We start from the raw sequence: 12,073 nt of genomic DNA on the forward strand, positions 1-12,073 counted from the left end.
TGTCGAATGTTTTTATCATAAAAGGGTGTTAGACTTTGTCAAATGCTTTTTCTCCATCAACTGAGATGATTGTGTGTCTTTTTTCCCTTTATTGTATTAATGTGATGTATTACACTGATTGCTTTTCATATGTTGAACCACTCTTACATTCCTTAGACAAACCCCTCTTACTGATAGTGGATAATCCTTTTAATATGCTGCTGGATTCAGTTTGCTAGTATTTCATTGAGTATTTTTACATCTATATTCATAAGGGTTATTGATCTATATTTTTCTTTTCTTATAGTATCTTTGTCTGGCTTTGGTATCAGAGTAATGCTGGCCTCATAGAATGAGTTAGGAAGTGTTCCCTCCTGTTCTTTTTTTTAGGTGAGTTTGAGAACAATTGGTATTAGTTCTTTAAGTGTTTGGTAGAATTCACAAGTGAAATTATCTGGTCCTGGCCTTTTCTTTGTTGGAGGGTATTTTGAATACTGATTCAATCTTTTTACTTGTTAGAGGCTTATTCAGATTTTGTATTTCCTCTTGAATCAGTTTTAGAGTTAGGGTTTTTCTAGGAATTTGTCCATTTCATTTAGATTATCTAATTTGTTGGTATACAGTTCACAATATCCTCTTATAATCCTTTTTAGTTCTGTAAGGCCAGTAGTAATGTCCCACTTTCATTTTTGGTTTTAGTACTTTGAGTCTTCTCTCTTTCTACTTAGTTGGTCTAGCCAAAGATTAGTTGATTTTGTTGACTTTTTAGAGAACCAGCATTTGTTTCACTGTTTCTCTATATTGTTTTTCCATTCCCTATTTTCTTTATCTTGATTCTAATCATTATTATTTCCTTCCCTCTGCTAGCTTTGGGCTTAGTTTGCTTTTGTTTTTCTAATGTAAGGTCAGGTTAGGTTGGGTTATTGATTTCTTCTCTTTTAATGTAGGTGTTTACAGCCGTACACTTCTCTCTGAGTACTGCTCTCAGTGCATCCCATAAGTTTTGGTATGTTGTGTTTTTGTTTCATTCATGTCAAAATATTTTCTAATTTCCCTTGTGATTCCTTCTTTGATCCACTGGTTGTTTAAGAACATGTTGCTTAATTTCCGCATATTTGTGAATTTTCTAAATTTCCTTCTGTTATTGAGTTCTAATTTCATTCCATTGTGGATGGAGAAGACATTTTGTATGATTTCTTTTTAAATTTTTTGAGACTTATTTTGTGACCAAATATATGGTCTATCTTGGAGAATGTTCCATGTGCACTTGAGAAGGATGTATTACACTGTAGTTGATTTAATTGGTCTATATATGTCTCTTAGGTCTATTTGGTTTATAGTTTTCTTCAAATTGTCTATTTCCTTGTTTCTCTTTTGTCTAGTTGTCCTGTCCATTATTGAAAGCAAAGTCTTGAATCTCCAACTATTATTGTAGAATTGTCTATTTCTTCCTTCAATTCTCTCAGTTTTTGCCTCATTTATTTAGGGGTTCTGTTGATATGTACATACACGTTCATAATTGTTGTATTTCTAGAGGGAGTGACCCTTTTCTCAATATATAGTACTTTGTCTCCTGTAATAATTCCTTTCTTAAAGTCTATTTTTGTCTGTTATTAATGTAGCCACCCCTGCTCCTTTTGGATTACCATTTGCTTGGAATGTTTGTTTCTCTCCTTTCACTTGCAACCTAGTTGTGTCTTTGAATATAAAATGAGTAAATAGTTGGATCGTGGTTTCTTTTTTTTCCATTCTGCCAATCTCTGACTTTTGTTGAAGACTTTAATCAATTTACATTTAAAAGTAATTACCAAAAAGGAAGGACTTACTTCTGCCATTTTGCTATTGGTTTTCTTTAAATCTTACATCTTTTTTATTCCTCCGTTCCTTCTTTATTGATTTTTTGTGTTTGATTTTTTTTTTTTAGTGTATGGTATGCTGTTACTTTTATGTGTCAGCTTGACTGGGCTAAGTGATGTCTGGGCTAAGGGTAAAACATTTTTTCTGGGTGTGTATATGAGGGTGTTTCTGGAAGAGATTAGCATTTGATTAATAGACTGAGCAAAGAGATCCATACCCACCAATGTGGGCAGGCATCATCTAATCCATTGAGAGATTCATTGCATCATGAATTAAACAAAAAAAAAGCAAAGGAAGGGAAAATTCCCTCTTTCTCTTCTTGAGCTGGGAAGTCCATCTTTTCCTGCCTTTAGACAGTGGAGCTCCTGCTTCTTGGGCCTTTGGCCTTGGACTGAGAATTACACCATTGGACTGAGAATTACACCATTGGCTCTCCTGCTTCTCAGGCCTTCAGACTCAGAGTGAATTATACCACTGGCTTTCCTGGTTCACCAGCTTGCAGACAGCAGACTGTGGGACTTCTTGTCCTCTGTAACTGCATGAACCAATTCCTATAATAAATTTCCTCATACATAGATAGATATGTAGATCGATAGACAGACAGACAGATATAGATATCTATCTATCTATATATGAGGAAATTTGTTATGGAAAGAAAGAAAGGAAGGAAGGAAAGAAGGAAGAAAGGAAAGAAGAAAAGAAATATATATATATATATCATATTGGTTCTGTTTCTCTGGAGAACCCTGACTTATACATGTTTTTGATTTCCTTCTCATTTCCTTTTCTGTATATTCTTAAGTTATTTTCTCAGTGGTTACTCCGTGGATTACAATAACAATCTAGTTTGAATTACTACTAACTTAGCTTCAATAAAATACAAAATCTCTGCTCCTATACACCTCCATCCCTCCCCCTTTATGTTCTTATTGTCACGATTACATCTTCATGCATTGTGTGCCCAATTAACATAGATTTATAATTGTTGCTTTATTTATTTGTCTTTTAAATCATATAGGAAAAAACAGATGATTTTCAAACAGAAACTATAGTAATATTGGTTTTATGTTTACTTATGTAGTTACCTTTACCAGTGTTCTTTATGTCTTCATATAGTTTCAAATTACTGTCTAGTATTCTTCTATTTCAATCTAAGGGACTCTCTTTAGCATTTCTTTTTTTTTTTAATAATTTTATTTATTTTTCCCCCAAAGCCCCAGTGGATAGTTGTATGTCATAGCTGCACATCCTTCTAGTTGCTGTATGTGGGATGCGGCCCCAGCATGGCCGGAGAAGCGGTGCGTCGGTGCGCGCCCGGGATCCGAACCCGGGCCGCCAGTAGCGGAGCGTGCGCACTTAACCGCTAAGCCACTGGGCCTGCCCTCTTTAGCATTTCTTGTGGGGCAGGCCTAATGACAAACTCCCTCAGTTTTGTTTATCTATGATGTCTTAATTTCTCCTTCATTTTTGAAGGATAGTTTTGCTCAATATAGAATTCTTGGTTGACAGGGTTTTTTTTTTTTCTTTCAGCACTTTAAATATGTCATCCCACTGCCTTCTCACCTCCATGATTTTTGGATGAGAAATTGGCAGTTAATCTTATTGAGGATCTCTTGTATATGATGAGTCTCTTTTCTCTTGCTGCTTTCAAGATTTTCTCTTTGTCTTTGTGTTTCAAAAATTTTATTATAATGTGTCTCAGTGTGGATCTCTCTGAATTCATCCAAAATGGAGTTCGTTGAGCTTCTCGGATGTGTAGATTCACGTCTCTCATCAAATTTGGAGAGTTTTTGGCAATTATGTCATCAAATATTCTTTCTGCTCCATTCTCTTGTCCGTCTGTAACTCTCATTATGTGTATGTTGTCCCACAGGTATCTTAGGCTCTATTAATTTTTCTTCATTCTTTTTTCTTTCTGTTCCTCAGACTGGATAATCTCAGTTGGCCTGTCTTCAGGTTCATTGATTCTTTTTTCCGCCTGTTCAGATCTGCTGTTGAACTTTTCATTTCAGTATTGTACTTTTCAATTGTAGAGTTTCTGGTTGCTTACCTTTTAGAATTTCTATCTCCTTATTGATATTCTCTATTTGATGAGAATTTGTTCTCCGGGTTTCCTTTAGTTCTTTGTCCGCAGTTCTCTTAGTACTTTGAGCATATTTAATATAGTTGATTTAAAATCTTTGTCTAGTAAGTCCACTATCTGGGTTTCCTCAGGGACAATTTCTATTAATTTCTTTTTTCCTGTGAATGAGCCATACTTTCTTGTTTCATTGCATGCCTCTTAATTTTTTTGTTGAAAACTGAACGTTTTGAATATTATAATATGGTAACTCTGGAAATCAAATTCTCTCCTCTCCCCAGGGGTGGTTGTTGTTGCTTGTTGCAGTTTGTAGTTGTTTGTTTAGTGACTTTTCCAAACTATTTTTGTAAAGACTGTATTCTTTGTCATGTGTGGTCACTGAAGTCTCTGTTTGGTTAGCTTAGTGGTCAGCTAGTGATTTGGCAGACACTTACCTTGGAGCCAAAAAAAAAAAAAAATGCTCACCCGTTCTTTACAGATTGACTCTGTGTTGGGGTACTTCATCGGTGCTTTTAGCCAGGCTGTTTACAACTCTGCTTTAGCCTTTACTTCTCACTTGCACAGAGCCCAGAGGTCAGCCAGAGGTGAAAGCTTGGGGTGTTTTGACGCCTTTTCTAACCGTGGTTCCAATCCTGGACATCCCTGTGCTGCTTTAGATTCCCTAGTATACATGGAAATTTTCAAAGCATTTATTCCTCCATGTATTTTTTTCCATAGCCTCTTTCTTCCCACACGTTTTGATCTGCCCTGTCTTTTATCCCTGGCACCTGGAGGTTGTGTCTGATATATTTGCCTTTAAATGCTTTTGATAAAAGCTGTCCAGGAGTCTGCTACATCCCTGAAAAGGTTCCAAGGTGGGCCAAACAAAGGCAAGCCCCTTAGCCAATACCTCAGGGAACCTTCAGACAGGTCAAACCACACAACCACAATTCCTTGAGAACAAAATCCAGATTGCCCTCTCTGGTGCCAGCAAACCACACCAGGAACATGGGCTGCCAGCCCAGTGGATGCCACCAAGCTGGGGAGTCGGGGGTGGTAGGTAAGTTAAAACACCACAACACATTCTTACCAAAATTTAGCAGTTTCTTTCTTCATTAAGCATTTCCCTGATTGTTGTGTTTTTAAATTAGTTTCCAGAGCTCTGATAAAGTTAATTCTGACAGTTTTTGCCAGCTTAATTTTTGCTTAGTGAAGGGAAATAGCTTTGGAGTGCCCTACTCTGCCATCTTTGACAATATCACTCCTATCTTTCTATAGTTAAAAAAATCATTTCTATATACTTTTCTCTGAATTTTGTGTTCACTTCCTTTGTCCATGTTTTATGAGTTATTAATTTTTTCTAATTCATTTAAAGTTCTTTACATAGTAGGGAAACTAGCCACTTGTCTGTGATAGGAGTTGCATATATGTTTCCCAGTTTGTCATTTGTCTTTTGTCTTTGCTAGTGACATTTCACCACTTAGGGTGTTTTTTTTTTTTTTTCTTTTGTGTAGTTTAATTTATCAGTCTTTTTCTATCATGACTTCTGGACTTTTGAATCATAATTAGGAAAGGCCTTCCCTGCTCCAACATTATTAAATGCTTCTCTCATATATTCTACTAGAACTTTTATGGCTTAATTTTCCCACATTTAAATCCTTGATCTATTTTGGATTTATACTGGTATAACTTATGATTAATAGATCCAACCTTTTCCCCTCCAGATGTTCATATTCTTGAACGAGAGATATTCTTTAGTTTGTTTAGCAAGTATTTATTAGTATCAAATAGTCTCTGAAAAATTATGAGTAGTAAATTACTTGCTTTGCTCTTGTTGGGATGACCTGGTTTCTAATCCTAGCCCTTGCCACTTAATTGCTGTGTGAACTTGGGCAACCCATTCACCTAGTGGGAGCCTTCTGTTTTCTGACCTGTAAACAGTGATAATAGTTTCTGCCCAGCCTATTATACAGGTTATTACAAAACTAACCAAGACAATGTCTATGCCAAGGGCTGTGGATGCTGTAAAATGCTAACCATGATGTAAGGCAGTAGGAATGATGAGAATAAAGTCATAGCAGCACTTTATATTTAGATGGTGCTTATTCTCATCTAAATACAGCAACCCTCACAATCCTCCAGCAACCCAGTACAGTGTCTGGCACATATTAGGTGCCTGATTAGTATTTGCTTGAGTAGTTATCGAGTCTCTATTGAATCTTTCATATTTGCCAAGGGCTACTATTTACTCCACTGAGGAAAACACTTCAAACTCATGAACTAATGGAATTTATGTTCTAGTGGGAGGGAGAAGTACAATAGCCAAAATAAATAAGCAAAATGTATAGTATGTTAGATAGTAAGGAGGAAAATAGGCAGGGAAGGGGAAGGAGTGTTGGAAGTAAAGGCACACAATTCTGAACAGGATGGTCAGAGAAAGTCTCACTGAGAAGGAGACATTTGCATAAAGATGTAAAGGAGGTGAGAAAGTGAGTTGTGTGGTTCTCTGGAGGAAGAGCCAAGCAGGCAGAAGGAACAGTAAGACCAAAGGCCCTGAGGTTGGAGGATAAGCAGAGGCCAGAGTGGCTGAGGCCAGTGAGCAAAGTTGAGAGTGTTGGAGAAGAATAAGAGGTCAAGGGGATGAGGAAGGGGGCCAGATCATGTACAGCCTTGAAGGGCATTGTAGGGCCCTTGGCTTTTATTCTCTGAAAGGTGGAAAGCCACCGGAGGGTCTGGAAGAGAGTAGTGACATGACATAACTTGGGTTCTAGCAGGATCCCTCAGTCTGCTGTGGGGAGAACAGACTGAAGAGGGGCCAGAGGAGAAAGCAGAAGACCATTAGGAAGCACTGGGAGGCATCCAGGCAAGAAACGCTGGAGGCCTGGCCCATGTTAATAGGAGTAGAGGGCAGGAAAGTGGTCGGGGTCTGCATCTGTATTGAAGGTAGAGTGGACAGGCTTGCTGGTACACTGGATGGGAGGATGGGACATGAGGTGTAAGAGAAAGAGGAGTTCAGGATGACTCCGTAGCTTTTGTGGGATGGATGAACACGTCACTTGTTAATCTTGTTCTGTACCTGAGGAAGCCGAGGCCCAGAGAGGTGAGGGGACCCATCCAAGGCCGTGCTGCAGGTCAGTGGTGAAGACCAGGCTAGAACCACCTGGAGCCTGAGCTTTGCAGCAGCAGGGCCTTTGTCCATCTAGAGCCCGGGTATGGGGGGCCTGGGGGCAGAGGCCTGCGCCCCGCCCACTGAGCATCTGCCCACTTGCTCCTCCTTGTGGAGGGAAGGAGGGAGAGGTGCACAGCCCCACCAGGTGGGAGGCCTCGCCCTCCGACTGCCCACTGCTGCTGTGGAAGCTCATTTGAAAGGAAGACATCAGCCATGGCTGCAGGTGCTTAGTGAAGGCGCCCCTGGTGTCCAACGTGGAGCTGGAAGGCTTCCTCTTGGTGCCCCGTCACCCCACCCAGGTGCTGCTGTTCAGGATAGTGTTGGGCCAGAGCCCCACCAGCATGGCGGTGGAGCTGGACTAGCTGCTAAACACACTCTACAATCACCAGCAGCAGCGTCGTGGCTCACCCTGCATCCAGGTTGGTCCAGGCTCTAGCTGAGCTGTTGCCGAGGTCTGGGGGTTGGGAGGCGGGCAAAGGAAGACCCCCATGGGGGCCAGGACTGACTGCACGTCTGACCAAGAGGCTGCCCCGGGGCCTCAGCACAGCAGCCCTTCTTGCACTTCCTTCTCTCCTCCCGGCCTTCGCACACACTGTTCCCACCTCCTGCCCCCTCCCTCTTCCCTCTCTCCCGCTCACCCTCCTGTCCCAGGGTGAATGTCACCACGGCAAGGCGGGTGCCTTTTCTGAGCCTTTAGACGAGGTCCGGCACTGTCGTGTTCTCCCGGAGCACTCACGCACGGGGTGCTTCTTTACTGTGAGAGAATTCAGAACAGAGCCACGTCAGCACCGCATCCCCAGGGGTCAGGAACGTGTGCGGACAATGGCCGAGTACCTACTGTGCACACATCCTGTGCAGGACCCCAGAGGGGCTCCCAGCCTGCTGGGGCAGTGACCACAGCGGGCCCCAAGGAGGGCCACGAGAGGACAGCTCTGGGCGTGCGGGAGCCGGGAACAGGGCCTGCCGCCTCCTGACGGTCAGGGATGGTTTCCCGGGCCGAGGGGGTTTTCGCAGGCAGGTGAGGGTTCCTGGCAGAGGGAGCGTCTTGTGCTAAGGTGGATGGGGGAAGAGGGCTGCTTTAGGTCCCGGTTCGTTGTGGTGGAAGTCCCAAGGGTTGGTTGGTCAGGGGAACACGTGACCACCCCCACCTACTTGCTGCAGAGTTGTCCCTAAGTCTCATCATCATCCTGAGTTAGCAGCCATTCCTGGCAGGGTTAGCACAGTTCATGGGGTGGCCCCAGCCCCAGACCGGCTGGAGCAGAGAGCTTCATGTCCACGTGGTGCCTTCCTTCAAGCCCTCTTTGCCCTGGTGCCCTCTCGAATCCACTGTCTCTGCCCTGTCTCCCTTTGGCCACAGCCCCGAGTTCTAAGTGTTTGTGTATGCCCTGGGGACACCTTCTCCAGCCCTCCTGCCAGGAGAACCGCCTCCCTGACCCCCGCAGCCTACCCTCGGGCCTGCACTCCAGCCTGTGCCAGGAGCCTGGTGTTGGAACCCTTCTGGTCCGACACCAGGAGGCTAATTTTTACTAGTCTCGTACGTCAAAGCCACAGATGTCTTCTGGAGTCCATTCCAATTCAGTCAGATTCAGTGAACACTTAGTGAGACCTGCTCTGGCCCATCCATGTACAGACGGATGTCATCCCTGCCCACGGGGGAACTCAGGGTTGACTTTGGTGTAGCTGGCGGCTATTAACTGTCCTCTTATAATTGTTCTTAAGCAGAGAACGCACAGTGGTGCAGCCCAGCCATGAGCAGCATGAATAGGGACAGGGCCTGGCCAGAGGTGGCTGAAGCTGATGGAGGAGTGGGCAGCGGGATTTGAGGGGTGCAGAGGTCAGACCTGGAGGGTGTCTGATTTCAGAGACTCTGGTTCCACTATTCCAGTGTTTTTGGTTAAGGCACAAACGTTCCCTCACTCCTCTTGCTCTGACAGCTAGAACACCTGGTGTGGGTCTGAGTTTCACGTCTTAAACTGAAAGGTCAGGCAGGACAGCTGGACGCACCTGGAGTAAAAGGCAGATAAAACCAGAAAACATCACATTACACATTAGCCATATTAATGGATCCGGAGCATCTGGAGAAAGGAGGGGAAGGAGACCAGCTTTACTCTGGATTGACCAGGCCCAATCTAGAGGTGTAGGTTCAATTCAGGTCCCAGTGCTGGATTTGATGACTGGGAGGTGTCCAGAGGGGCAGCCCTAGGGGAGTAAGGGGTGGAGGAATCCCGGAAATGGGTACACCAGGAACATGGTACACCTTCAAACCTCCACAGGGCTTCTCCCAGGCAGCGGGAACAGTCAAGTCCTGCAGACCCCAGAGGACCAGGCTAGCGGATGTCACATGCTGGGGGCAATCATCTCCATGACAGCCTTCACCAGTAGAGGGCACTAAATGGATCCAGGGCCATCTTCTGGGGATGGTCAGGGGAGGTGCGCACGCAGGGGCTGAATGCCCCGTTGGGGTAATGCAGGAGTTGGGAGGGGTGCTGTCCGGGGCTCCAGGACTCAGCGGGAACCGGGCCTGGCTGAGATGCGGGAATCTGAGTGCATCCTCTTGGCAGGGGGTGATGGGCACGGCCTTCTCTGTTGGCAGTGCTGGCATGACCCCTACCGCCTGCTGTGGTACAACCTGGACAGCCCCCTGCAGGAGGACCCGCCTCTGCTGGTGAAGAACAATGCTGTGGTGCAGGGCATGGTTCTGGTGAGCCGGGGCCCAGGAGGGAATTCGCCGCTGACTGCCTGCCACCCTGGTCGCCTGCAGCCCCTGCCCTTGTGGAATCACAGATGTGGGGGGCTGGGGAGAGGGAGCCCGTGGGATCCTCTCCCTGTGGAGGCTGAGGCCCAGAGAGCAGAAGGAGTGACCGAGAGGCAAGCAGCACATAGAGCCCGTGTGTCTCCCATCCCAGGAGATGAAAGGGACAGGTGACACTTAACCCGGAGGACCAAATTCTCTTCATCTGTTTGTTTTTAAATCACTTTTTACTAAAAAGGGTATTGTAAAAACATATACATTCATTGTAGAAAATTTGGAAAGTACAGTTTAGAAACTGGTTGCCTCATGCTGGGATTCCTGCGTTCCCAGTGGGCCAGGTCCCCGCGGGCCAACGCCTCGTCTGTTCACGCAGCTCCCGGGAGCCCGGGGCTCACCCTGCTGGTGTTTTGCTGTCTGGCCTTTCCGTCTTTCTTCTGACTTTGAGATCCTGCTTTGTGAAGTACGATTTTGAACCGCCGTGTAGCAGCCTGTCGTGTCATTTCTCTAGCTGTGCTCCTTTTATCTGCTGTTTAGGTTATTTTGGTATTTTTTTTTTTTTGGCCATAACAAATCTTTGGCCCGCACAGAAATCTTTGGACAGCTCTCAGCTTGTTGGAGACTGACACGTGGAGGGTGGGCTTCAGAGAGCAGTGGGACAAGCTCCCTGCCCTCACGGGGCTCCCATCCCGTGGGGCCAGCTGGTTGTTGATGCGGATGAGCGAGTTAGAGGCAGCTGGGGTCGGGGCCCTTGAGTAGGGAGACGCCCTCTGGCCTGGGGCCCTGGGAGGGCTTGTGTGTGAAGTGGCATTTGAGCTGGTTGGGCTGGCAGGGCCAAGGCTGGGATGGGCAGTTGCCCTCTGACTTGGGGGACCTGGACGGGGGACAGGCTCAGCCACACCTCACTGGGCGACTAGGGGAGGGCAACGCCCCTTGCCCGTCCACGGAAGAAAGGCCTGGGTTCTGGCACAAGCTCTGAGAGCCCTGGCCTGCCCTGAGAGTCAGGGCTGACGTGCTGAGGGCCTCTGCCACTGTCTCCTTCCTGTGTGTCAGCAGATGTTCGCTGCGGGGAAGCTCCTTGTTCCTGGGGGCTTCCTTTGGCCCCGCTTAAGCAGGGAGAATCTGCTGAACTGGATCGACCAGGCTCGACACAACTACAAGGGGGGCTGCTACCTGTGGGAGGACTACAAATTTAGGTAAAACAGAAACAGGCGGATGAGGGGCGGGCCCAGGGCAGGGTGGAAGGGAGGGAGGAGTGGGCCCTGGATGGTGGAGGCTGGCGAGGTGCCCACGCAGGTGGGGGTCAGGCAGGAGAGCTGGCGGTGAGGGGGTGAACAGGCCGTGCTGTTGGCGTCTCTGGGAACTTGGGGAAGAGGCCCTCTTGGAGACAGGGACACAGGATCGTTTGTGAGGCGCCAGGTTCTGTGGGGGAAATCATGAAGATGGGTTTGGGTGGGCCCCTAGCAAGACCCCTGCGGTTTGTCCCACTGCACCCACCCCATCCTCTGTGGATCCCAGTCCCGTTTCGACTTTGTTTCCCAGCAGGCCACATAGACAAGGGTCGCTCATGGGGTGAGCTCAGTGCTGGCCCCAGCCTGCCTCTCGGCCTCTGAGCGCCGGCTTTTCAGCCAGGTGATGCCCATCAACTGAGCGCCACCCAGGCCTGGCTTAGGTGAGCTGAGCAAAGGTAGTTCTCTCACTGGTCCAGGGACAGAGCCTGGGGTTTTACGCCATTGCTGCAGGCTATGTTAGGAGATAGGAGCGGGTTCTAGAATGCCTGGGTAGTGGGGTGCAGTGAAAAACCTACTGGGTTAGGGGTCCCAGGATGAGGCTGGAGCCTCCACTCTGCTCCTTACGAGCTGGGTCACCATGAACTCATCCATTTGCCTCCCTAATCCTCACTCTTCTCACCTTTAAAATGAGGGTAATAATGCCCGCCTCAAAGGGTTGTTGCGAGGATCTTATGAAAGCGTGTTTGCTGAAGTGTTTTATAAACCATAAAGTGATGAGCAAATGTGTGTAAAAAGCGGTACCCGCCTGCAGCTGCGGCTTGCCTGTGATTGCGCCCCCACTGCACCGAGTCCGGGCAGCCCCTGCTCCCACCAGGCCCCTCAGCTTTCTAGGAGCCTTGACACCAGCCTCTCCCCAGTGCACTGAGTTTGCACCTAGTCAGAATGTCTTCCTGAGCCTCAAGAGGTCCAGGGGAAACCCACCCCTGGAGGAACCGTGGGGCTCATGCTGTGACCCCAGCACCCGGACA

The 12,073-nt window shown here is 46.6% G+C and overlaps 1 protein-coding gene across 1 annotated transcript in view; it reads left to right on the top strand.

The window, feature by feature from the left end:
• The window catches only part of C2H3orf20 (chromosome 2 C3orf20 homolog), an 80,114-nt gene extending 69,089 nt beyond the window's left edge, over positions 1-11,025 (top strand). Inside the window, 3 exon segments of the mRNA XM_058567980.1 lie at positions 7,179-7,483; positions 9,658-9,765; positions 10,870-11,025. Of these exon segments, the coding sequence (XP_058423963.1) occupies positions 7,179-7,483; positions 9,658-9,765; positions 10,870-11,013 (557 nt within the window). The 3' untranslated portion in view covers positions 11,014-11,025.
• Positions 11,026-12,073: the final 1,048 nt, after the last annotated feature.

Source organism: Diceros bicornis, chromosome 2 (genome assembly GCF_020826845.1).
Source record: "Diceros bicornis minor isolate mBicDic1 chromosome 2, mDicBic1.mat.cur, whole genome shotgun sequence".
Lineage (NCBI taxonomy): Eukaryota > Metazoa > Chordata > Mammalia > Perissodactyla > Rhinocerotidae > Diceros > Diceros bicornis.